The sequence below is a fragment of the Setaria viridis genome, chromosome 2 (assembly GCF_005286985.2).
Source record: "Setaria viridis chromosome 2, Setaria_viridis_v4.0, whole genome shotgun sequence".
Classification (NCBI taxonomy): Eukaryota; Viridiplantae; Streptophyta; class Magnoliopsida; order Poales; family Poaceae; genus Setaria; species Setaria viridis.
Window position 1 is genome coordinate 13,719,405 of NC_048264.2, and position 26,606 is coordinate 13,746,010.

The window sequence follows — 26,606 nt, forward strand, 5'->3', positions numbered from 1 at the left end:
CCGAATTGCCGTGCTGCGACGGAGGGGTTGTAAAACTCATAAGTAGGAGCGTCTTTCCCCGAGAAGAAGTTTGCCGGTAAGATTCCCGGTTTGATTAATTCATCTATGAGGTTTTCATCGAATCGGCCAGTAGTTGAGTCAAAACAAGAAGGGAGCTCAAAGATTGGGTCATCCCTCTGATAAGGGAACCAGCTGGTTGCGTCTTCGTTGAAGCCATTATAAAACATCTGAAGTATTCGACCACTTTGGTAGCAGAGTACGAACAACCAGAAAAGGCCGATGCCGCTTCGCCGAAAGATGTACATCGGCGTCGAACAGTGGGGTTCTCTGCCGATTCAATGTTGGGGAATGTCATGTGCTCCACTCGCTGCTGAGAGATCTTGCTCATGCACAGGTTAAGCCATAAGTTGATAAACCACCAGGGCCCACCGGGGTTTCCAATCGGCTCCCCTTGGGGATAATTTAACGCCGATTTGGTGGAGCATATGATAGGCTGCCCCCAGTAGGTGCTTTCCAAGGGGAACAGAAGCCCCTGTCGATAATGCCTCGGCCAGAGCCTGTGTGTTGGTGGATGGACCGGCTGCTCTCCCACAGAAAAAATGTTTCTCTAGCCACATCATCAGGAATGCCGTGTGCTCTCTGTTCTCGACTGATCCGGCCCTTCTATTGCATCTAATGAATCACTTCCATCCGCCGATTCCCTTTGTGTCCAGCCGATGAGATGTCGTCGCCAAAAGGCAAAAAGGGGTATCTGGGGAGGAGATGTCAAGGCCGGTCAATATAACCACATCGGCCAAGGTGGGAGTCATAGGTCCGTGGCCGAAGAGGAATGCATTAAGAGCGTCGGACCAAAAATAAGAGGCTTCTATCACTAATGGCTCGTTTCTTTCCATTTGGGATAAAGATAGATCGATGCACTGGCCGATTTTGCGCTCATCCCATTGGACTCTCTTGGAGGCGGCTATCCGTTGGTACCATTCTCTCCAGCCGGGGGTTTCATTCGGCCATGACCTGAAGGTACCTGACCAGTGATCTAAGTCCATGGTTGATTGCTTAAAAGGGATCCTATGGGTTTCCAAATTGATTAGGTCAGTTGGATCCGGGTTTCCCATGGGATCAAGACAGATAAGGCCGGGGGTTTCTATGAAACGAATGGTAATCTGATGCCTAACCGCCTAAAAAAGGAAAAAGAGGGTGCGAGAGTAAGAACGAATCTAAAAGTAAATGCATTATTAAGGAAAGTTTCGGTAATGACCTCCGGGATGAAGCTCATCGTAGTTGGCGGGATCGCCGATGGAGCTGCAGATGCTGAAGCCACCGATGGGATTTCGGTTGAAGCCCCAATTCCCGCTGATGGAGCTCCTTCTCCCGTCGATGGAGCCGTCGCCATTGCCGCTGGAACTTCCGCCGATGGGGCCATCTCCAGGGCTTCGGGCGGTGGTGAAGTGCCTGAAGGTGCCGCCATTGGAGAAGTAAGGGGGAATGTAGATGGAAGGAGATGCCGGGGAAAAGCTGGAAGCTAAGGAAGGCGTCGGAGGAAGAAGAAGGCCCGTGCGCTAAAGAAGGAAGACGTGAGCTCATAAAGGGAGTACGGGACGTGCTGATATTTAAAGGTGGTCTGAGAAGGGGTAAAAGCGGAATTTTTACCGCGCCGGCATTTCGATTTTTTCGGGAGGAGTGGTTGTCGTGGGCGCCCGTTTCGAAAAGATTGCAATCATCAGGCTGGAGACCGCGAAACGGAAAGATATTTTCAATGCGTTTGTTTCGGAAGGGAAGTTGAAAAGAATTTCGAAGTAAAGACTATGTTTTACTCCAAAACTGGGGGGCATGTGTTGACGCTAGATTTTGACACGTATGAAATCGGCGTCAGGAAAGGAAGAAATCAGGAGATGCGGCAAGACACAGAGGTCACGGTTGGAAATCGGCCGATTGGTGCTACAGTCAAGGATCGGCCAATTGCCCTTTAAGGGTGCAACTCCGCTTCGCCCGACCCCTGAGTCCTGGGGTCGGATGCGCCCGACCCTCTGAGGGAGGGACTCCGCCTCGCCCGACCTTAGGTCCCAGGGTCGGAGTAGTCAGAACCCCCGACATGTGGGCCGTAATCGGCTGTCCCTTGCCGATGGAGTTGGTAGAAATCGGCCGATTAGGAGGCTGGAGCAATTGGGCCGGTGTGGGCTTGAAGTGGATTATGAAGATAAAAAGGGAGTCAGCCCATGAGAGCATGATGATTGACCCAGTACGAGTCGTACTTGTAAATATTCGTTTTTTGTTTAAAATTAGACATAGAGTTCTAGTCGGTTAAGAAGTCATTTGTAACAGGCTATAAATAGCCACCCTTGTAGATCTGTAATCATCATCAAATCAATACAACAAACTACTATTTCCTCGCACTTACTTTCAAGCAGGCGATTTTGCCAATACTTTTCTTCTTTTTCACGAGTTCATACGAGTTGGCTAGGCTGCATCCACTTGACCTCCGGCTGATTCTGTAAGTTCCGTTTACCGAATAATATCTAAGCTTTAACTTCGGGCGCATCGCTGTCGTTTCGTTTAGATTTATTCACCAGTTATCGATATCCACTAGAATTCTAGGTTTTACCTGTTGTTCTAGTTTTATCACCAGTTATCCAGCTAGGAATTGGAACTTTCGGCTTTCCTGTGCCTTATTATTCAATCTATTATTTTACGCATAGCCGATTTAGATCTATTCCTAGTGTTGTTACTATAAGCATTGTTTAGATTACTCCAGCAATCTTCTTTATTAACACTGCCCGGTAATCGGCTGCATTATAGCCGATTTCCTTATTACGGCAAATCGGCCGATTCGCTGATAAGCTATCTCAAGATCGGAACCTTAGCCAATCGCAACCTCTGGGATCTGACACGTTTCTTTCCTTGCCAATCAACAGGTCAGATTGGCTGGCACGCCGCGCGAACCACACCAGGGCGATCACCCGAACAGGAGCTAAGCAGATTCTCCCGAGTCGTGTGTCCGACGCTGGGAATTCGATCAGCCGATTTCTAGCGCCAACAGCATGGCTTAAGAGCAACAAAGAATCTCGTGAAACACACATCACCATTGTGCTCTTCAGTGTCTAGCTCAACAATACTACCAGGAACAGATCTCAGTAACTCAGCTTGATATGTGGGTAGCAAATAGCTGTCCTCCCACTTTCCATATATCATGTCCAGCGCTCTCAGCTTTCCTCTAACAACTCTATCATATGGAACTTCAATGGAGTACTTCTTCTTTAACTTGTCCTACAACTCCCTTCGTCCGTTCTTCCCGTAACAAGTTGACCACTCTATCAGCTACTCATTTATTTGAGGCCATTGTATCACCACAGTTGTTGACTGAACCACAAGTATGCTTTGGTCCACTTATCTTAACCTGCAACAAAAAAACAACAACAAAAAGTAACTTTTCTGAGTCAAAACAGCAACAAAAAGTAACTATGAAAATTAGAAACAGCAACAAAAGTACTGAATTTACCTTGCATCCAATGTACTTCTTGCTTGTTGATGCATAAAATTTCCAATTGCATCCCTCTTCGGCTCTCTTGCAGATTGCTCTAAATCTGCTCTTATCCTTTTTCACGATCTCAAAAGCATTATCATTCAAGATAGCATGATGGGTAACCGCTGATTTGCATTAGTCCACATCTGGGAACACCACATTAACATCAATACATGGATCATCAACATCATATGAAAATGGAGGAGGATCAAACTCATCAACTATTTCACCATCAGGATCAAATTCAGGGTCAGACTCGTCAGAGCATGAAGATGCAGCCAAAACAGTGTCATAGCTGCTATCACTTGGTGCTAGAAGTGAATCTATGTCGGAGTACATGCCCTCCTCATCAACTCCTACCCTCTCATACATGGCTCTCTTCTTTTTAGATGTGGATTTGGCTCTCAAATTTTTGGCTATCTCACTTGTGTCTCTCACATTTGTGGCTATCTCACTTGTGGCTGTCTCATTTGTGGGTACTCTATTCCTTAGAGAAGGGTGGCACCTACATTTTGTTGGAGAAAAGTATAATGGGCCCTCAAAATCATTTATCTGGGCAACAATACAGACTACTCCATTCTCTAGATTGAGTTCAAACCATTCAGACAGATGTTCATCAGATTTTATCTCAAAAGAGTTATTGTCCAACTCACGACACAAATATATATATTGCTTTGAACCCCACAAGTAGTATTCAGCTATGAAGTTAACTAACTGCATCAACCCATAGTTATGTGTGTCAACAACTTGTGGTGTTAATGTTTTACCCTGCAGCCATGACTTTAGGCCCCCATTAGGCAAGCTGAAAAATGAACGAACTCTAACAACAAGTTGCAAATCATAGCACCGAATATGAAGTTAGCTAAATCGCTCTAAAGACCATAGCTATAGCACATTCCTACAGACCCATTTCAATTAAAATCTATGGCATACATGGATATTTAAGATCAGGAATTACCTAGCCTTTTCCATGGTGTTGCACTCTCCCTCGCTATCCTTCTTGTACTCATGCTAGAGCAGAGAAGGCGTCGGGGTTGGAACCCGTATCCGACGTTGGGGCTGGAACTCGTGCCCCCTGCGCTGGGCCCGCGCCCGGCATCGGGACTTCAACCCGCGTGCCCGGGGCCGCACCCAGGCCAGGCTGCCTCCTTCCGCTGCCATCGGGGTCGGACGGGCGCAGGTGCGCCTCCTGCCGATGCGTGGGGTCGTCTCCTGCCAGTCCGCCGCCTGGATGGCCTCCGCCCGACCTCCCCAGTCCGCCGACGCCAGTCGCCGGCTGCCGGCCGTCCCTAGGGTTTCGTGGGAGAGGAGCCGGCCGGCACTATGGTGTTTGGCTTGGAGCAAAAACGAGCGAGGGAGGAGAATAGTAGATGGATAAGGTTAGGGGTAGTTATGTCTTTTCCCATTGTGTTTAGTATTTTTCCTATTTCTTTTATTTTTTTAAAGGGTTCATCACTTAACAGAGTTAGAACCACGGGTAGACGGAGGCTTCGTCTACGAAAAGGAGGGGCAAAATCACAAAGTTCAAAAATTGAGGGCAAAATCACCATTAGACTTCACGATAGGGGCAAGATCACCAATCTTCCTTTTTTGAACCTACATTGATAATAAACCTCTTGAATAACCAAAAAGTTTTTTTTGTTGTCTTTCATTTTCTTTTGCGTACAGAGCCAGATCCAGAGACTCACATACACGCAACCACACTCACCCCTATGAGCACTTTCAAGAGACTAAGTCGGCAGATTCGCGAGATTGACAAAATTATCACTAGTTTCTCGTTGTCGTTGAGCACATTATCTACCAATGAAAGAATAACTTTGCTTAAATCGTGAAATAAATTCAAAAAATGCGAACACGAGTGTTAAGTCGATGACTCAATCTTTAATGAGTAGATTACACCACAAGGAATCTTAACTGATGAGATTTCCTCTCTCGTATGGCTGCTTTTCGTCGGCTGAAATTACAGATAGATAGATAGACAGGCTGCTACAGTCTTTTTCAGGAAGAGGTCTCACGAAACTGACACGACACCTGGCAGCTCGACCGCCACCTGCTGTTGGTAGTCTGGGGCTGAAGGGAGTTTCAAACGGGAAAGCAACGAGAGCGTGTAGGATTCACCCATTTCCATTTGTATTCTCAACGAATTTTTTTTTAAAAAAAGTGTTCTCAACGGATAACCTGCGCGTGTTTGCTATCTTCCCGTAGGCGCAGCGCATGCTCCAGCTGGCCCTTCTCGGCGTCTCCCCCATCCCCTCCCGTCGTCTCCGGCTCTCCGCCTCGGCGCCTCCCCTCCTCTCCGCATCAGATACCCGCACAAACCGAGCCAAAACCACGGGGGGAAAGGAGAAGCCGTCAGCGCCATGGCGATCTCCACCTGGAGCGCGCGCCTCCTCCTCACCCCTGCTCCCTCCCGCGCCGTCCCACTCCCGGCTCCCCCTCGCCCTGCCGAGAACCCGACCCGCGCCCCCTCCATTTCAGTCTCCCGCCGCCGCCTCCACCTCGCGCGCCCGCGCCCGCCGCGGGCCTACATCTCCGCGCCGGCGCCGGGCCCTGAGGCCGCCTACGCGCCGCCCTCCCTCGACGCGGCGGCGGCGGCGGCCGACGTCGCCGCCGCGATCTCGTCCTCCGACGCCGTCACCTGGGCGGGCGTCTGGGCGCTCCTCTCGCGCCACAGGGCCCGCATCGCGGTCTGCCTCGCGGCGCTCGTCGCCTGCACCACCTGCACCCTCTCCATGCCGCTTTTCTCAGGTGAGGCGCTGGGCAGTCGGGGGGCAACTAGCACTTGCGCTCACGGCACCGCACAGCACGCCTGCCCCTGGGTACCATTAGTTTCTGAAATGTGGTGATGAATGCAGGCAGGTTCTTCGAGACGCTGATTGGGCGGGGGAAAGAGCCACTGTGGAGGCTCCTGTCCAAGATAGCCGTGCTGTACACGCTGGAGCCCATCTTCACAATCATGTTTGTGATCAACATGACCGTCATCTGGGAGCAGGTTATGGCCAGGTTGCGGAGCCAGATATTTCGGAGGATTCTCATCCAAAAGGTACTTTTCCTCCGAGATCAAAACTGGAAGTCCTGGACATAGAGATTTAGACCCTACCGTTGTGCTGCATTGCGGTAATCTTGTTGCTAAATATAGCATACAATGTTTGCTTTACTTGTTAGATATCTATGATAACTGAATTTATATTAGCTGATGTTTAGGTGACTTTCTATCTTGTCCACGGAGCTGATCTAGTTTATCCGCCATTCTGCCAAGTACAACTCAAACGAAGCTAGAATTTTTTTGACTTTTTGGTACACTTCCAAAGTTGGCACCAGTTTTCATGCCATGATGGAATGATTCATGTCATTTGCTTCCTAGGTTGCAGAGGCACTTACTTAATACAGTTCTACTAGGTAAACAAACTTCTATGTACCTGACAGATGTTTACAAGTTATTTAAATATTTGTGGAGTGGAGTAAAACCAGACTCCAGTGCCTTAGTTATTGCACTTGTTGATTATGAATTCTTAAAGGACTGGAAACATGCTATGTGCCTGTTTATGACAGTTAGTGCATAGACTGTTAAGTTCCATGTACTATGGCAATTTCTCTCATAATATTATTTTGGGTAATGCATACATTGTTTTCTCTCTAGAAATTATTTGATGTCACATTTTCTCATTACGTTTTCAATTTGGTACCGACCAAAAGAGTTTTTATTTACTTCTTGCTGTTCACTGCTCCTTGTTTTTAAGGCGCTTTCTCTAAATATTCCTGTTTCTGCTTTTTGCAGATGGTGTTTTTTGATCGCCACAAGGTAATACATTTCCTAGTGATTCCCACGCCATCTTCATACTCAATCATGACAGTTACAAAGAGGGGAAAAACCTCAATAACAAAATGCACATGGCATTTTAAAATATCATCAATAGTACTGTAGATTGGAAAGAAAATATATGGTTTTATTTATACTGTTACATGTAACATGCGCCGCTTCTTCCATAATGGCATAAATGGAACTAATGTTGATCTGAGCTGCCTGATTATTGAAGAATTATATAAGATTTACTCAAAGATTAGATGAAAATCCAGCTTTCAGTAAGAAAATGGTTGATGGTGTTAATTATTCTGCAGTTTACGAAGTAGTAAAGATAAGAGAACTGTCTTGCTTCTGCGTCAACTAGTTGTAGTATAGTATCAATGATTTAGCTTATTTAGTCTATAATGCAATGTATAAGACACCATCTATTACGAACATATTTTTTTAAAAAGATTTGAAGTAATAAATCTATTGGTCAACCCAAGTTCCATGTGTTCTGAGTTCTAAAAAAGAGTAAAATGCACTGGCGGTCCTTAAACTTGTCCAATAGTGTCATCAAGGTCCCTAAACTCATTGCACATCTAGGTGCATAAACTTGTTAAGTGTGTCATAAGAGGTCCACATCACCCTAATCAGCAAGTAATTACATATATGGCACACTTCCATGGAGTTCGAGATGTCCCCATGTTCTACGAAATGTTCATGGCCGTCCCCAGTACTACATGCTCATGGCCGTAGCCACTGTCGTGTATAGTGCATATCAAGTGCCATGTTTGCGTGCCACACAGATTAAGTTTGTGCTGATTAGGGTGATTTGGACCTCGAGTGGCACACTAAACAGGTTTAGGGACCCATATCTGCATTTTAAGAGTTTAGGGACCTGCATGGCACCGCAGAGCAAGTTTAAGGACTGCTGGTCTGTCACATTAGGTAGCATATAATGATGAGCTATTTCACTCTGTTGAGTTAGAGTATGATTTTGTCTTTGGTTGCGTCTCAAGCATGTGTTTTAGTTGTATATATCTTTCATGAAAACATAGGAAACTAGTCTCAATAAATTGGAAGTGATTTATCTGCTGCATGTCTTGGGGGTAAATATCTTGCTATCGTTTGACGGCAGGTTGGTGAATTGACCGGCTTGTTGACATCTGATTTGGGTTCCTTGAAGAATCTTGTAAGTGACAACATATCCAGAGACCGGGGACTAAGGGCACTCTCTGAGGCAAGAAACTTTACACTATGAGAATGTAAGGTTGATACTGCTAAGTGCTGAGAATTTGATTAGTACAATTGCAAAATCTCTGAGGTGTACTAGTAGTTATCTTAAAATATTAACTTCTACCATATTTGACCTTATGTTCTCTTGATATCATATATTCAATTAATTTTGTGGTCCATGTTAGTTACACCTTATTTCAGGTGAGGGTATTTAAATATAACTTGCTTTTACTTTTTCAGATCACCGGTACACTTTGTATACTTTTCACACTATCTACTGAGCTAGCTCCTGTTCTCGGGCTCCTAATGGTCTCCGTCTCCGGGCTAGTTGGTAATTTTCTAGAAATTTAGTATCACCAGCATTTGTCACTTACTGTTAGAACATAATGTCATATATGATAAACACAAAGCACTTAGCTAAAAAATTAGGATAAAATGATGGAATCAGATCCCTTGTATCCTATACTGTCGCAGTTTGTTTTTTATACTTGGATGAACCTAAAATTCAATCTTTGCTGTGTGCATGTCTGATTTCACTTGAGAAGGTATTGTATATGCTGAAAAGCCATCATGCCTCTGATGGCTGTCCTGTTTATGTGGTCTGTATGTAGATCCAGAGATCATGTTTATTTGTGAGTTCCACTTGTATAAATGTTCATAACACAGTCAATTCTGCACAGTAGTATTTGGTCATCAAATATGATTCCTTGGCATGGAGTACTAAATTCTTCTAAAAGATAATTTGCTATGGTTTTTGTTGCATATTTTAAAAACATTACACATTTACATATCCTTTAACATGGTTGTTTCTGTTATTGTTGTTTGATCAGCTCTTTTCAAGAGGTCAACTGTTCCCACTTTTAAATCTTATGGAATCGTGCAAGCACAAATATCAGATTGTGCATCAGAGACATTCTCAGCTATTCGTACAGTGAGTGCTACTGTTTTGCAGACATTCACATTTAGACGTTGCTTTACTTTCACTATTCTATTGTCATGTTATACTGAAATGGTTTGTCTCCTATCATCTTCTATACCTGTTAACTTCTTTAGTTATCCTTTATTCAAAAGTTCATTTTCAGGTTAGGTCTTTTGGCGGTGAAAAACGTCAAATTTCTTTCTTTGACAATTTGGTAAGCCATGAATCTCTTAGTGTTGTTCTCTAATATTTAGCAATCATCGTGCTTTTGTATTAGTAATTATCATGACTAAGGGTGTATACGGGGGTTGAGCCAGAGTTCTGTTGGGTCCTGGGCTCAGCTTGTTAAAAAGGCTGAAAAACCTTGTGGCTTGAGTATTCTATATTTTCTTAAGTGGGCTTCCATGGAATTTTTTGGTTTAGAAGCAGGGCCGGAGCATGCTCAGGCCATGTCTTGTCTCCGCTACTGGGCATATATTAAAGTACATACTGCCATTTATTGTTTATGAAAAAGACTAAACCATTTTGCTTCTGAACTTTCTCAAACATCCACATTTTTTCTTGAACACGCAGGAGAACTGCGTATCATTGTATTAATAGAAGAAGAAATGAGTCATACAGAAGGACCCACACCCACCCACCCACCCACTAGTTAGAGAGACTTAATTGCCTGTTACAGAAAAGATCGACCTGAGACCAATTAGGGCACCAGAACAATTAGGGCTTTCCCAGACATTTCGGAGACCCTGTGCATAACTTAGCATGTTAGAGCTGAGCTCTAGCTCAAAGAATTCTTAGAGCTGGGTATCCCTAGATAAAAAAAATTCATGGAGCTAGAGCTGTGGATAGACTGGTATTATAAACTAAAAACAAAGACTTTTATTCCCACATGAAAAGAACATACCAATTAATAGCTCTAAGCTCTAGTTTTTAATTTCATAGCCTTGAGTCATGACCCTTGAATCCTGAAAGGGAGTGGACGAAGATATCTTCTAAGGACCTTAGTACGTACAGTAGTAAATAGTCATGAATAAGTTTGAAGTGGCAGAGTTGGCACAGAAATGAATTAGGTAATGCACGCAGAGTTGGATTGCTAAATGTTTCTCATCTTCTACGTTTAATTCAGTTTTTGAACATAAAAGCAGGATACAGTTAGTAATTTCCTATCTAATCTTTCAATTAACACACTTGTTCGTATTTTGGGATCTTGTTCTATAGATCCTGAAAGTCAAGAGAACGATGATGCTATCTGTTTGGTCCCTAATAACCGACATGGGCATGTGTCAGGGTGATATTTTTGTACAGAAGTACTGTAGCAGTATGCTTACGTAGTTGAGTTGGGACCTGCTGGTCCATTATTTAGTTGGAAACACAGATAGTAATAGCTGGTTGAGTTTGAGATTTGTTTGATGTATTTAGAGACAAGTTCCCATATCTATAGGATTGTTCCTTAGGGCTCAAGTCAAATCATCGCTAGAAATGGCATACCACTGCTTCCGTTATTAATAAAGCGAGAAAGTTGAAACCTCTCCTATGTTATGCTTTCTCAACCCAGTGTATGTCTATCCCTCTCATCTAGAAGCCTTAATATCTTTCAACGCATGCTGTCTATCTACTGTTGCGAGCTAAAGTTGAACAGACTAAGTTAAACAGTATATAGGTTTGAGTGTTTTGTTAAAAAAATTAATGAAGGAGAAAAACAAAATGTACTCAATATGTTTAATGCACCAGTTCAGTTCCTAATAGGCGGTGATACACTTCATGAGCTCACCAGTTCATTTCATTTTCTTTTTTGGTTTAACAGGCACGTGCTTACCAAAATAGTGGCACAAAATTAGGAGTGCTGAAATCTGCTAATGAATCATTAACTCGTGTAGTGGTTTATGTATCCCTAATGGCGCTTTATGTTCTTGGTGGAAGCAAGGTCAATGCGGTAAGCCACAGAAACACTTACAATTATAATATATGCATTATTCTATTCTTACTTTGATTTATATTTGGAAACTATGCTGCACTCGTTGGTTCTGTTATGGAAAGTTCCGTGTCGTTCAAAGAATCATCTAGGTTTTGAATGTGTAACATATAAGGTGTAAGCTTTAGCAGATCAGTTACAGAGTTGGTAAGATAATCTATGCATGGGCAGTTGCGTGATGCGCGTAGTTCCAGTCCCTGAATGTGTGACTATGTAGTTAGTTTGCCACTTTCACGATTGTTTTGTTACCCCTGATTTCTCCCAATGCTCATTGCTATATTAGCTACAGCCCTGAATTCCACAATAGAGCTCTGCTGTTTGGATGTTCGTGCTATCTGTTTAGTGAATTGCTAGTGTTTTAGAACTTTTGGCACATATGGTGATAAATAAGTATATTGTTGTGCTAGATTCTGAAAATATTTGAATCTAGTGTATCTAGATTACCCTTAATTTTATCCTTGGTGTCTATGATCACACCAGTTCACATCAAAATGCTTCTGAACCACTGTAGCAAATTTATTTGCATGAACGCGCTTGCAGATTGTAGTGGAATTGAATATGTGTACCTTTAGTATAAAAAAGGAATATGTTTAAAAACAATTCACTTGTCTTGCTCTCTAGAGCACAAATTACACCTGCCTTAGGACTGCATACATGGAGAAACTCAGTTTTAATAATTAATAGTCAGTAGGATCCCATTTGTGTTTTGAATTTCATCTAATGCTGCAAGCTTGGACTGGCTGATCAAGAATAAAAAAAATGATTCATATTTCAGGGAAAATTGTCAGTTGGAACCATGGCATCTTTTATTGGTTACACCTTCACGTTAACCTTTGCTGTAAGTAGTAATATTCAAGATGTTTTTGTAGTTTCATGCTGTTTTGTTCCATATTTAACTATTTTGAACATATATTTTAGGTTCAAGGAGCTGTTAATACCCTTGGTGATCTACGCAGCACACTGGCTTCTATAGAGAGAATAAATTCTATTCTGTCAGCAAAGGACATTGATGATTCACTTGCATATGGTTTAGCCAAAGAACTCGATAGCAAAGAGATTGGAGATTCCAATGGTGGACTGTATGAAAATGGATCTGTTAACAAACATTTCATGTCAGAACTGAAATCATCGAGTAGCTGTAGTAATCTAGCCTGGTCTGGTGACATTCATCTGAAAGGTCTGTTTTGCATTTGTATCTAGGGCTACCTTATATCTAAACTTCTGCTATATTTCACCTTGGTCTGCATTATATATTACAACATATTATTCCTTAGCTTAAAGTTTCATTTTGAATTTCTTGGTAACTCAAAATTGTACTATAAGCTCATAATATTTTCATCTTACTTCACTTTTCTTTTTGTATAAAGAACAGAATTAAGATGAAATATGTTCAGGCATCAATTTTTTGAATAATCATGGACATTTATAATATAATATTTAACGATAGTTGTAGAGAGATAGGATTTGGGGAAACACCACGCACCCTAATGGGGGGGGGTTGACCTTTAATATATAGCCAATATGGCTTGGTATACAAGGAATACAATCAAGTATACATGGTAAGCATAAATCAGCTATACAATTCCCTAATACCCGCCTGCAGTCGCAGCGGGAGGATCTCGGACGCAAAGACTGGACCTGAAGTCAGTGAACAGCTGAACTGGTAGGCCTTTCGTCATGATCTCCGCGAATTGATGGGAAGACGGGACATGGAGGACCCAGACTTGCCCCAAGGCGACCTTCTCGCGGACGAAGTGGATGTCAATCTTAATATGCTTCGTGCGCCGATGATGACCCGGGTTGGCTGTCATGTAGACAGCGCTCACGTTGTCACAGTAGACAACTATGGCCAAAGCAAGAGGGACGTGGAGATCCTGAAGAAGCTGGCGAAGCCAACAGCATGAGCCACGGCTCGGTACTCAGCCTCAGCACTGGACCAGGACACTGTGCTCTGGCGCTTGGAGGACCAAGACACCAAGACACCAGATTGTCCCCGAGGTAGACGTAGAAGCCGGAGGTAGAGCGTCGAGAGTCCGGGCAGCCAGCCCAGTCCGCATCAGAGTAGGCGGTCAGAGACTGGACAGGGCCGGTGCCGATGTGGAGCCCGGAGGAGAGAGTGCCCTTCACGTAGCGCAGGATGCGCTTGATCAGCGTGAGATGGGGCTCGCGTGGACCATGCATGAAGAGACACACCTGCTGGACCGCATACGCCAGGTCGGGTTGAGTTAGGGTGAGGTACTAGAGGGCCCCCTGCAAGACTCCTGTACTCAGAGCCATCCTTGAGCTTGGCGTTGTCTGTAGCTGAGAGCTCGACATGAGTGTCAACAGGGGTCGCCGTAGAGTGACACTCAGCCATGCCGGCGTGCTGGAGAAGATCCAAGGCATACTGTCGCTGGGACAGGAACAGGCCATGGGTGGAGCGTGTGACGGAGATGCCGAGGAAGTGGTGGAGATCGCCGAGGTCCGTCATGGTGAACTCGGAGTGAAGACGAGCCATGATGTGCTGGAGGAGTGTCGAGGACAAGGCTGTGAGGACGATGTCGTCGACGTAGAGCAGGAGGTAGGCGATACTCGTGCCCTCTTTGTAATTTGTAACAAGTTACAAAGAGGGAGGTGTTGGAGGTGGAGGTGACAAACCCGAGCTGTCGGATAAAGGAGGCGAACTGCTGGTACCACGCTCGTGGGCCTGCTTGAGGCCATACAAGGACTTCTGTAACAAACAAACGTCAGCGAGTGGACAAGTCGAGGCAGCAATACCCCTTGTGAGAGGATGGATAACCAAGGAAGACACAAGAGGTAGAGCGAGGGGCAAGTTTGTGGCGTGCCGTGGCAGAGAGGTTAGGATAGCATAAGCACCCAAATACGCGCAGGTGGGAGTAGTCGGGGGGCTGTGCATGGAGTAGGTGGAAGGGGATGTCATTCTGAATGGCGGAGCATGGGCGCCTATTGAGCAAGTATGTAGCGGTCGCTAGGGCCTCAGCCCAATAGGTGGCGGCCATGTAGGAGTGAATCAGCAGGGTGCGGATCACACTGTTTAAGGTGCGGAGGACACGTTTATGTTTCCCATTTTGTGGAGAGGTGTATGGACACGAGAGGCGCAAGTGAACACCCCGAGAGGTCAAGAAAGACATGAGTCTTGCTGACAAACTCAGCCCCGTTATCTGCTTGGATGCTCCGAACGGGTAGGCTAAATTGTGTTTGGGTACAGGCACAGAAGGTAACAATGTGTGTGGCAATATCGGATTTGTGAACCAGGGGGAAGGTCCAACAAAAGTGTGAGTAGTCGTCCAGAATGACAAGGTAGTAGCGGTAACCAGATATGCTAGCGACGGTGGAAGACCAAACATCACAATGCACTAGTTCAAAGGGGGTAGTACTGCGTGAACTAGAAGAAAAAAAAGGTAACTGCACATGTTTGCCTAGCTGACACGAATGGCATAAGGTAGGAGTCCCTTTATTACAAATAATGGAGGAATTATTTCTAAGTGTGTCGATGGCGGCGGGACCAGGATGACCGAGACGAAGGTGCCACAAGTTGGAGGAGATGGCGAGGCTGGCGTGAGGAGCCGCAGTGTTGGCGGCTGGAGGGATGGTGTAAAGATCACCGACACTATTGCAGCGAAGAATCACGCGTCTGGTCGGAATATCCTTGACAGAAAAACCAAGAGCGTCAAATTCTATAGTACAATTATTGTCCCTAGTAAACTGACGAACGGAAATTAGGTTACGGATTAAAGATAGAACAATTAGAACATTATCAAGGCGAAATTGCGAGTTAGGGGTGGGAAGGGTGGAGTTGCCACGGCACGTGATGGGTAGGGTTTGACCATTGCCTACTGTGATGAAGGAGTGAGAGGAGGGTAGGTGGGAGAAAATACCATCCGAGGACGCCATGTGGTTGGAAGCATCTGAGTCGACGACCTAGCCACCGTTCTGCATCGCCATCTGGTTGAGGGCAGCAACAAGCCCAGCCTGATCCCATGTGTGGGTCGGGGGGATGCTTGGAGAGGAGCAAATGCCGTGTGGGCTTGAGAAGGCGGCCCGAGGGGTCCTGGAGCAAAGGCGTGCCAACCCCCACTCCCGCCAGAGGTATACTGGCTGTTGGCTTGCTGGTGGCCCATGTTGCCATAGGGGCCGACCCTTGGACTGAAGCAGAACCACGGGCCGGTGGGGCGCGGTGGACCGCCGCCGTGCTGGCCGCCGTGCTGGCCGCCACCAGCAGGCGACTAGTAGCTGCCGCCGGCCTGCTTCCCCTTCCACTTCTTCTTCCCTCCGCCGCCGCCACCGCCCTTCTTCTGCTGGAAACTGCCGCCGCCGCCGGTCTGAACAGGGCCAGAGGTAGAGTGGCACCCGCCCGGGCAGCTGTAGGAGGAAGACGACAAGCTGGTCCCCGCGAGGAGGGCGGTAGTGTTGGAGACCTTCTTCTCGTTGGCGAGGCAAAGTTCTTTCAAGGCGAGCATGTCGCGGGCTTGAGCGAAGGTCAGGAAGCTGGCGGTGGAGTTGGTGATGTCGTCGGCGGTGTTGGAGTAGCGCGGGTTGAGGCCGCGGAGGAGATTTAGCACCAGCTGGGAGTCCTGGACAGGATGACCAATGTCGCGGAGAGCATCGGCGAGATTCTTCATGCGTTGGCAGTACTCCGAGATGGAGGAGTCCCTTTGCATCATGGATTGGAAGTCGTGGCTGAGGAAGATAGCCCGGGATTGCTTGTTGGCGTGGAAGAGGCTTTCAATGGCGAGCCAGAGAGCCTAGGTGGTCTGCTCGTCGTCATCCGTGGTGAGGTCGAGGACGGAGTCATCAACGGAGCTGAAGATCCAGGAGCGGACACAACAATTTGCTTGATCCCAATCAGGATCGTCGGGGCGTGGTGCCGCAGTGCCGTCGATGTGCGACTTGAGGCTGAATTTGCCGCACATCGACTTGAAGAAGGAAGCCCACTTGGAGTAGCTGGAGGTCTTCATCGTCAGGGTCATGGGGATGTGAGACTTGATGGAGATGGTGGCATAGGGGTGGACGACAGCCGGCGCCGCCGGGTAGAGGATGAAGCCACCACCACCGCCCTGTGCCGTGCCATCACTTGCGCCGGGAGGGGATCCAGAGCCGAACACAAGCTCGGTGCCGACGCCCGTGGCGGGCGTGGTGTTGGCGCCGATTGCCGGCATGGTACCAGCGCCCATGGCGGGCAGAGAGCTGGCACCGATCGCCGGCATGGTGGCGACGCCTGTCGACAGCAGCGTGCCGGACATGGAAGACTGAGCGGTGGAGTCCTGGGCCATGGGTGCCGCGCAGGGAGAGGAAGGGAGCGGCACCGCCTAGGGTACGGCACGCTGAGGAGGTGGACGCGTCACGATGAACTCGCGGCGCGGTTAGGGTGGAGACGAGTGGAAGGAAAGGCCAGATTAATCCCGGACTCGTGATACCATGTAGAGAGATAGGATTTGGGGAAACACCACACACCCTAATGGGGGGTTGACCTTTGATATATAGCCAATATGGCTTGGTATACAAGGAATACAATCAAGTATACATGGTAAGCATAAATCAGCTATACAATTCCCTAATAATAGTGATTTGATAATTTTTTATTCTTTTGATTGTGTTTCTCTAAATGTGAAAAGTACTTACAGCATACAACACCTATTGCAGTAATATATACATTCAGGGGCGAAGCTAGCGCTGAATTGACCGTGGTGCACTGCTTAAGAGACTTGAAAATTTTCCTAGAATTATATGATATTTTGAGCCTAATTAGTGGTAAAATAAAAATTTTACCTGGTGCATGTGCACCGGGGAGAGGCAACATGGCTTCGCCCCTGTATACATTCTTGGATGTTTGGCATGTCTACTCATCATCATGTGTTCCTGGCAGATGTCCATTTCTCTTATCCACTGAGATCTGATGTGGAGATTTTGAATGGCCTTGATCTTATGATTGAGTGTGGGAAGGTCACAGCACTTGTAGGGCCTAGTGGTGCTGGGAAAAGCACTGTGGTGCAACTTCTTGCACGGTATTATGAGGTGCTGCTACTTATATGTAGTGATACTGATAGTTTTCATTATTGTAGCAACATCTGAGTGTTCTTCATTTTTGCAGCCAACTCAAGGCTGCATCACTGTGGCAGGAGAAGACATCCGCATTTTTGACAAAAGAGAATGGTCTCGAGTGGTATCTCTAGTAAATCAGGTATGCCATCACAAAAACACAAATTTCCACACCATGTATTTTGCTGCTATATCTACGAACTTATTACTCCTTCCGATCAAAAATATAAGCAGTTTTGGACAGAGACAAGGTCTTACAAGGTGGACTTGGACTGCCAATTTCTACAACAATATATTATTTTAAATAGAAATGGCTTTATATTATGAAATGACTATATTTTGAAATAACTTTTCATGATTAATCTGATTGCATCAACCTTATGTTGCTACACTATTTGGATTGTTAGCTCTTAATGATCAAAATTTAAAAACTTTGACTTAGGCCAAACCTAAAACTGCTTATATTTGTGGTCGGAGGGAGTATATATTTTGAGAATAGAAAAAAAAAACTCGACCGGTGGGGGAAGAACCGCCCCCACGGCATTGCATTAAGAAGGGATTGTATGATCCCGGTTGAGAAAATCCCCCGAACCCTGGCCCATGCCTGTTTAGGTCCAAACTGAACTTGGGTCGGCGACCACCGTTACACACAGGCTGGCGCAGCGCACCGTAACCTGGGCCGGCGACGCATCAGCAGCCCAAGCCAACGAGGTGCAAATACCAGGGTTCGAACCCTGGCCGGTGGGCACAACCAACGACCGCCACACCACTGAGCTATCGCTCAGTTTGCTTTGAGAATAGAAACATGTCCTTTTTTCATATGGTGTTATGAGATTTCCTGTATCTCCTTAAGTCTCTTGCAATTAGTTTGATGTGGTTACAATTTACAATGCTCAATTTCGATGTTCAATGGCCGCAAAAAGTGTTTTTAGAGAAACAAATTTAATGTAGCATCAAGAGACAAAGCTTTAGTGAGTGTGGTGATATTTTGTGTTTCTTATCAGTGCACATGTAGCATTCAAACCATAATTATTACATCTCGATAAGTTATCACCTTGATGCTTGGTTCATAGGTTCAGCCGTTGGTTCACTGGTTGAGCTGGTTCAAACTTAATGCTCATCGGTGGATGCTATCCTTGAGTCATTAGTCAGTGGTGTGCACAGCTACCTACCCTTAAGCATAAGTCTTGTATTTGAGTGCCACCATCCACAAATTTCTCACATTTATTGTACACATTGCCTCTTGAAGAGTGCCCTGGGTTTGAGGTGGTTTCTGGGAAAAATTCAAGTTCAACTGCTATCTAATGTGCAACGCTAATACTTGAACTGCAGTTCACCCTTGCTTGGGTTTTGGTTGTTTCCAGAAATTATTGGCAGTCGAGCAATTCTTAGTTTTATTCAAGGCTATTATGGCATGGAGCATCCCGCACCAGACAAAGGACTCGTTTCGTTTTCTTTTTTCCCCCATTGAGCTGTCTGGCATTGGCTATAACGATTTGGACAATTGTACTTTTTTGGCAAGCATTCCTCAATTCCTTAGAATAAGGGCATACGGATATGTTTCGTCGTACTATCGCTGTTTATAAAGGTATATCGTTTTGAGCAGGTGAAGTCAAAATTATCAAACATTTACTGATGATGTGCACAAATATATCATGGTTGACCATGTGAAACTGTTATTGTAAGGTTAGAGAGTGAAGGGGATAGGAGTTGGAGGTTAGCTCTTCACCTTATATGTCAAACTGGAGCTTTGTGGACAGGAGGGAGAGCAAGACAATGTAACGAAATAACTACAGTTAAAATTTAACAAGCGTAGTGTTTCCTAACTCAATTTGCAGGGAAAGCTGTTCTCTTGCTAGCTGTGTTGGGGCTCCAGGTGGTTGGGTGTTCATGTCCACCCTCTGGCCCTACTGTTTTAGTGAGGGCCCATCATAACAAAAAATAACACATAGTTATTTGTTTGTTACAAATTACATTTTTAATCATCATACTATATTTTCACTGTTTGGACCTACATTTATCATAGAAATTAGTAGTCAAAGTTGTTGCCTCTCATTGACCATGCCATGTTTGAAACACCTTATTATATATGGAGGGAGTAGTTATTTATTTTATATAGATGTTATTGTAAGATTTTTTTTTTGTTTTATGAAGGACCCAGTCCTATTCTCGGTGTCTGTTGGAGAAAATATTGCTTATGGTCTCCCAGATGACGTTGTCTCCAAGGATGATATAATAAAAGCTGCTAAAGCTGCCAATGCTCATGAATTTATCATTTCTCTTCCACAGGTAGCCTATCATTGATTGGTACTCCCTACGTCCCAAATTATTATTCGTTTTGGCTTTTCTAGGTACATAGCTTTACATATGCACCTAGATATATACTATGTCTAGATACATAGCAAAAGTTATGTATCTAGAAAAGCCACAATGAATTGTAATTTGGGATGGGAGGGAGTACTAGTTATCTCCAGTTGTATGCTAAAATCTTTGTTTCATTGCATTTTAGGGGTATGACACTCTTGTTGGTGAACGAGGCAGTCTCCTAAGTGGGGGACAGAGACAGGTGATCTGCTATATTATTATTTAAAGGAAGTTCATAATTATTCCATAGCCAAGTACTGTACACTCTTTGTTGCTTTGTAGAGAATTGCAATTGCACGAGCCCTTCTGAAAAATGCTCCTATTCTAATACTTGATGAGGTATCTCTTTCTTACTATTGAACTGGCTTTATTCTATTCTTTATATTTTCAAACATTGTATCTAGAATTCTAGATTGTGCGCTAACATAATTTTGATGTGGAGAAAAATGACCTAGGAAGGGAATGCACAATTGATCAATTCATGTGGCACAGGAGATAAAAAAAGATGAATTATAACTATGGTCTGCCATTGCCCATGCTTGGGTGTAATGTAGATATGTTGACAACATTAAAGGTGTTGGCACATGGCTAGGTTTAAATTGGTTTGGTCATTTGGTGTATGGACTGAGGGAACTCCTTTTTTTCTTTTCTTTTTTGAGACAAGGACTGAGGGAACTCAAGGCCATGAATACATTGATCTGGCAAAATAAAACAAAAAACATGAATACATACACATGAAGCAGGTCAAGGTCGCTGGTGATCAAGTGTCAACCCTCAGAATAATTTTTTGGACAAGCTAAAAGTATTTAGAGTCTCAAGCTTCGAATTTAGCCTTTTTACAGTACTATATATAGATGGATATCTGCTAATATTCTATACTAAAGATGTGATAGATGTGGGGTCGCTCACCCTTAATCTTTTAAAAAGTTTCAAGATGATGAATTTATAAAGTAGGAGTATAAGTGAAGAATATTGGTGGCAGCAGGCCTTGTTTCTCATTCACTGCCAATACCTCAGGCTGACTCAAGAACTTATGCTGTTTGCAGGCTACTAGTGCACTGGACGCGACAAGTGAGCGGCTTGTGCAGGAAGCTCTCAATCTTTTGATGAAGGGAAGGACTTCTCTGGTGATTGCCCACAGGCTAAGCACTGTGCAGAATGCACATCGAATTGCTGTTTGCTCAGAGGGCAAGATAACTGAACTGGGGACACACGCCGAACTGGTTGCTAAGGGAGGCAGTTACGCATCACTTGTCGGGACACAAAGGCTTGCTTTTGAGTAATAATACTTCAACAACCGAGTAACAGGTGCATTCTATATTACTCTATTTTCCTTTTACATCATTAGATTCTATAGTTTCTCTCTAGGGACAAAAAAGGAGGAACTGTACATGAATCAGGAACCACATGTAATGAAGTTGAAAAGCAAAACAAAGGATAAACAACTTCTCATCTTACATTTCATATTTGATTTCCTCTATCACTGATAATTGAAGTCTTACATTCAACTATCTTTCTTATGAAATGAAGTTCAGATGTATTCTCTCAACAACCTAAAATCTGTGATCTACTGCCACCAGTAGATTAAGGGTTGCGTCAACACAGTTTTCATTTTCTTGTGACATGTTTAGTTGAAAGTAAATCTCTGTCGTTTGTAAACAAACGCAGTGTTTTTTTCCTCCTCTCTAAATAAGTGGATTAAGTTTTTGAAACTGTTGCATGTCCTGCAAATTATAGTCACCTGGACAAACGAGTGGAAGAAAGTCTATGTACGCTGCCCGGACATAGGTTAGTTGTGAAGCCAAATATGGACCGCAAACTATGAAAAATGACCTTAACATGTTCCCGTGTTTGATTAATTTGTTCATTCTGTCCAACTCTTTCTAGATGATTGTCAAACAGAAGAATAATTTGTTCTTACGAAAATCATGCAGACCTTTGGTAGTCTCTTCGTAAGAGACCAACAGGCCAAGGCTATGCAAGTTTATACTGACTGACCACAAGCTATGAAACAGGACCACAAACGGAAGAACGGGACCTTCTGTAAAACAAAAGCAGATGTGCTAAACTGATCAGAAATAGCTCGCTAGATGAGAAAATAGTACTGTAAACTGCAAAGAAAGGAAAACACTATACCCTAATTATGCCTTCTTCGTTGATGCCTACGCCGACGGTGGAGGGCTAGGAAGATCCATAGGCGGGATGTGGTCCTCTGTTTTGATGTATTGGAACCCGTTACATGAGTCTTCCAACAAGTGTATATATTGTAGATAAAAAAACCATGATGCGGAAAAAACTTAGTTACACGACTTAACTCAACGTGCTGCAGAGGTCGGACAACGCATTTGGTGTAATCTGGAAGTCACACGCGATCAGGAGGGGAACGATGCGCCTGTGTTTCAATGGCGCCGGCAGTAGCTGGGCGATGTCGCCGTTGGTGAGGTGGCAGAGGCAGGTGAGCATGGCCGCGTCCTTGTAGAATGGGTCGAAGGCGGCGCAGCACTCGCTCGAGGGCGCGAAGACGCCGCTGTCGGTGAGGAAGCCCGCGCAGGGCGTCATGTTCTTCAGCGACGACCGGCACTCCGTTACCTCCGGCGGTGGTGGCGGGGAGGGTGTTTTGTAGCAGGGGATCAGCGGGATCTTCGGGAACAGCGGAGGGCAAGGAAGCAGCGCCGGAATTGGTAGGTCAGGGATACTGAACTCGGCCTCCGGGTGCAGAACCTCGCTGTTGGCCGGTGATGGAGCGGTAGCCGTGCCTTCGGCTCTGATCGCCGCCAGGTTGGGCGTGACCACGGAGAAGCCGACGAGCAAGAGGATCAGGGAGCACTTATTGGAAGGAGCCATCGCGTTGGGATCAGCCTAGGGGCAAGGCAACGTCGACGATGATGAATTTATAGGGATGCATGGACTGGTGTTGACTTTGACGTAGAGAATCTAAACCGAACTGCGCCGTACAGTCTCTCGCCGGCTGTTTATATCGAGTTACTGGCCGTCTAGTCTGTTGAGTTTGTTAGCTGTAACAAGAAGTGGAATTGATCTTCTCGATCCTACTGATCTGATTGAATCGCAGCTGGAATTCATCAGTTCTGTTTGGCTGATTAGCTCTGTGTGTGTACATTTAGGCTTATAGATCTATGCAGAAATGAAGACACGCACGATAGGAACGCGGAGTTGGTAGAAAGATATGCATACGTGGATCTTAGTTTTCCAAAGCGATTTGATGGAATAATGTCATCTCTTGATGGATCCAAAAAATATGCTGGCATCGGAGTTTGATATCTCCATTTCTTTTCTGAGTAACTCGTCCATCTCATGCGTAGGTGTACTGTTCATTTTCCAATCCGGAATTTAGTTTTGGAGAAAGATAAGCACTTTGCTAAGTTTGGGGCTCGAACTCAAGTGTACATGATATCCCAACTAAGTATATGGGCGAACAAATAATATCATATTAAAGCCTCACGCAAATGGAAGATTATTTATATGTTGTAAATTAAACAAATTGAGAATGTTTTTTATGGAACAAATGTTACTAAACAAATTGGGATTTGAGAATATGCCTGAGATAATATTATGATTTTTTTTTGAATCATAAACTTTGCAAATTGACGATGTTACTAAACTGAAGTCGCTTCCCTGGTGGACTGAGAACATATATTATCTGGCATTCATGAGAACACAGGTTACATGCATGGACTCATGCATGGATTTCAGAGGTATATATATGCACATATGCAGCTATCCAATCTACTACATAATAAACAGCGCTACGATAATCTTAAGTTGAATAAATATCAAATCAAATCCCATCTGCTGCACTCATAATCGAATAATGTCTGCATTAGTTACCGTCCTTGGTTGCATAGAGGAACAACGACTGCTGCTATATGACGCATGTGTCACTTGGCAGATACATTCAAGATATATTACCTCCTCCTAGCTACTTTCTCCATCCCAAATTACTATTGATTTTAGCTTTTCTAGGTACATGACTTTTGCTACATATCTAGATATGTTATATGTCTAGGTACATAGCAGAAGCTATGAATCCAAGCCAACACGAACAGTAATTTGGGATGGATGGAATACCAAGAGGTCTTCTCAACACCACCACTAATATTGCTCGTCTTGACGACAGAATGCTACTTATGTGCTCCAGCTGCAAAAGAAAATCCAAACAAAGAAAACATATATAGATTTTACACGAAAACAATTAATTTTCTGTTGGAGAAATAAACTAGTAACCGATAAGAAAAAACACGTACCTTAAGCCTTGGTCCCTGCTGCTGCCGATGATGAACTCGGAGGGTCAATCGGCGGCACTTGGTCTCCTGTTCAATGCAATCGATATCACTATGGATTAGTTTCGAGTTCAAGGATCTTCTGACAATCATGGGAATGAAAAAATAGTTAAAATATATACTTACTATTATTTTTGCAGAACCTTGACAGTGCGTCTATCGGTAGGCCGAGACCACACACTTCCATGATGGACGCCGCGCGCGTGTGGTTCATCGGCGCCGGTAGAAGCTGGGCGATGTCGGCGCTGGCGATGTGGCAGAGGCAGAGGAGCGCTGGGCTGCTTTCGTTGGCGAAGAAGGGATCGAAGCCGTCGCAGCAGGTGCTCGGAGGCGCCCGGACGCTGGCGTTAGTGAGGAACCCCGCGCACGGCATCAGGCTCCTCAAAGATGATCGGCACTCCCTCGGGTCCGTCGGCGGCGGCGGCGGCAGCGTTACGTTGAAGCAGGGGATCAGCGGGATCTTCGGGAACCACGGAGGGCATGGAAGTATCCGTGGCAATGGCAGGTCAGGGATGTTGAACCCGGCCGGTTGCAGAACTTCTCCATGGGGCGACGGAGCGGCAGCTGCGGCGGCCTTGGCTGATCCTTCGACTCCGGTCGCCGCGGATGGACGGAGGCTGGGCACGGCCACGGCGAAGGCGACGAGCAAGGAGATCAGGATGCGCCTGTCGTCGGATGATGCCATCGATCACAGAGAGCTGAGGGATGCTCTCGTGAATGGAGGCTCTCTTTCGACTGTTTGGCTAATGCCCTAGAGAATGGGTGCGGTGTGAAAAGAACCAACGTGGAAGGTGATGATCGATTTATAGGAACGGAAGTGTTGAGATAGAAAAGAATCTAAACGCAGCAAACGTCGTACAATCTTCTGCGGATACCTAACCCTAACGTCGTACAATCTGTAGCAAAGAGCAGAAATGATCTTGTAGATCCTCTCGGTTGTAATCCTAACTAGCTAATTCTGTTGATGGTGTAGATTGTAGCAAAGAGCAGAAGAAAAGTAAGATCGATGGGAATGCATAACGGGTTTCGATATACATGGGAATGTCATTCAACAGATTAATCTCAAGGATGTCTATTCGGTCGTTCTTAAGATATAGTTTGAGGACAAAGCTAGAATGTTTTTTTAAGGACCGAGCGATCAAATGGGGTGAATGGAAGCCTTTAAAAAATTCTCTGCGAGAACAAGATATATACCCCGAATACAACCCAACCTGCATCTCTTCTAATCACTAAGATCTCAATCAGTGATGTGTTAACTCTAAGAATGATTAGGAAAACTCAAAGCAACGCGGAAATCAAAGAGCTGCTCACTGATTACCGGCTAAAACAAGAGCTCTAGTTAACCAACTAGAAAAATAAATAGAGCAAAACTAGCTGCACAAGCTGCTATAGAACCATTGCTACTCCCATAGATAAGCATGTACTACTATAAAAGCAAATGATCAGAGTACGTGCGCTATTACAAATAGGGACTTTCCTATTATCCGTCTAGTTCTTTTCCTTATTTGGTCAGTTATGTTGTCCTGCACGTAGCTTCCATACTGAGTTTTAGAAAAGAAGTCTCATGAGTTGTCCTTCCTCGTGCATCATCTATGATATTTGTGAAGCGGTTTCTCTATTTTCCGTACCAAACATGTTGGCACCACAAAAGCTCGTGAAGTTTTAAAGTATAAATAAAATAATACATAAACCAAGACTTCTGTGGTGGCTCTTTCATGCTTCCGATCCCCTTGCACAAACACAAAGTGAAAATTTTTCATGCTGATTCTGAGCACTCTGCAATATTTCTGGTATTAAAGCATTTATCTGCAGCTAAGTTAGTACCGGTTGGTAACAGTTAGTACCCTTTAGTACCGACTTGGCGGTACTAGTTGCGAAACCGGTGTAATCGGTATCTGCAGAAGGTATTTTGGTGAAGTTGATAAAGAGGTTGGTGAAAGCTGAAGAGGATGCAAGTATCTGGCAAGAAGAATGGGGAAATGCTACGAGGGAGCTCAATGAAACTGCTAGTGAACTGAAGAAGATGATGCGATACCATGGGGAGACCACCTTGCAGCTGCTGAATATGAAGTTGAAAGCTAAAAGATCATATGCAAGGATGTGGGAGCAAAAATTGGGAGAGACACGATGGGCAGACGATACAGAGGCGGATCTTAAGGAAGGTCACCTTGGAGATGATTGGTTCGTGGATCTTAAGGAAGGTCACCTTGGAGATGATTGGGACGAACCAGAAAGGTGAAAACGATGCAAGGATGTTGTAGGAAGAATGCACAAAGGTCAACATAGAGTTTAAAGAGACTGCCGATGAGTTATAGAGGACGAAGCTATACCTAGAGCAGGCCACCAATGTGGTGATGAAGGTCAAGCAATCGTTGTAGGAGACCAAGAATGTGGGAGCAAAAATTGTTAGCGCTCGTTATTGCCACACTTTTAGTGCTATTTAAGTGGTGTATTAATTCTTATACTAACCTACT

At 44.8% G+C, this 26,606-nt stretch overlaps 1 protein-coding gene and 1 pseudogene across 5 annotated transcripts; one reads left to right on the plus strand and one right to left on the minus strand.

Annotated features, from left to right (window-relative positions):
- Window positions 1-3,316: 3,316 nt before the first annotated feature.
- On the minus strand, window positions 3,317-4,360 carry LOC140221832 (uncharacterized; annotated as a pseudogene).
- A 1,377-nt stretch (window positions 4,361-5,737) lies between these two features.
- LOC117842497 (ABC transporter B family member 28) lies at window positions 5,738-25,222 on the plus strand. 5 transcript variants are annotated; one of them, XM_072292125.1, is made up of 17 exons: window positions 5,738-6,265; window positions 6,373-6,560; window positions 7,296-7,319; window positions 8,443-8,544; window positions 8,781-8,871; window positions 9,371-9,471; window positions 9,623-9,673; window positions 11,264-11,392; window positions 12,207-12,269; window positions 12,350-12,608; window positions 17,298-17,446; window positions 17,523-17,612; window positions 19,625-19,759; window positions 19,980-20,036; window positions 20,117-20,173; window positions 20,881-21,142; window positions 24,273-25,222. In XM_072292125.1, the coding sequence occupies exons 1-16, from the start codon at window positions 5,878-5,880 to the stop codon at window positions 21,115-21,117; spliced, it is 2,121 nt and encodes a 706-aa protein (XP_072148226.1). In that variant the 5' UTR covers window positions 5,738-5,877; the 3' UTR covers window positions 21,118-21,142; window positions 24,273-25,222. The 5 variants fall into 5 exon arrangements, with proteins under 5 accessions (XP_072148226.1, XP_072148225.1, XP_034578857.1 ...); XM_072292124.1 differs by lacking the exon at window positions 24,273-25,222 and adding an exon at window positions 22,164-22,935; XM_034722966.2 differs by lacking the exon at window positions 24,273-25,222 and adding an exon at window positions 21,769-22,148.
- The last annotated feature ends 1,384 nt before the right edge of the window (window positions 25,223-26,606 follow it).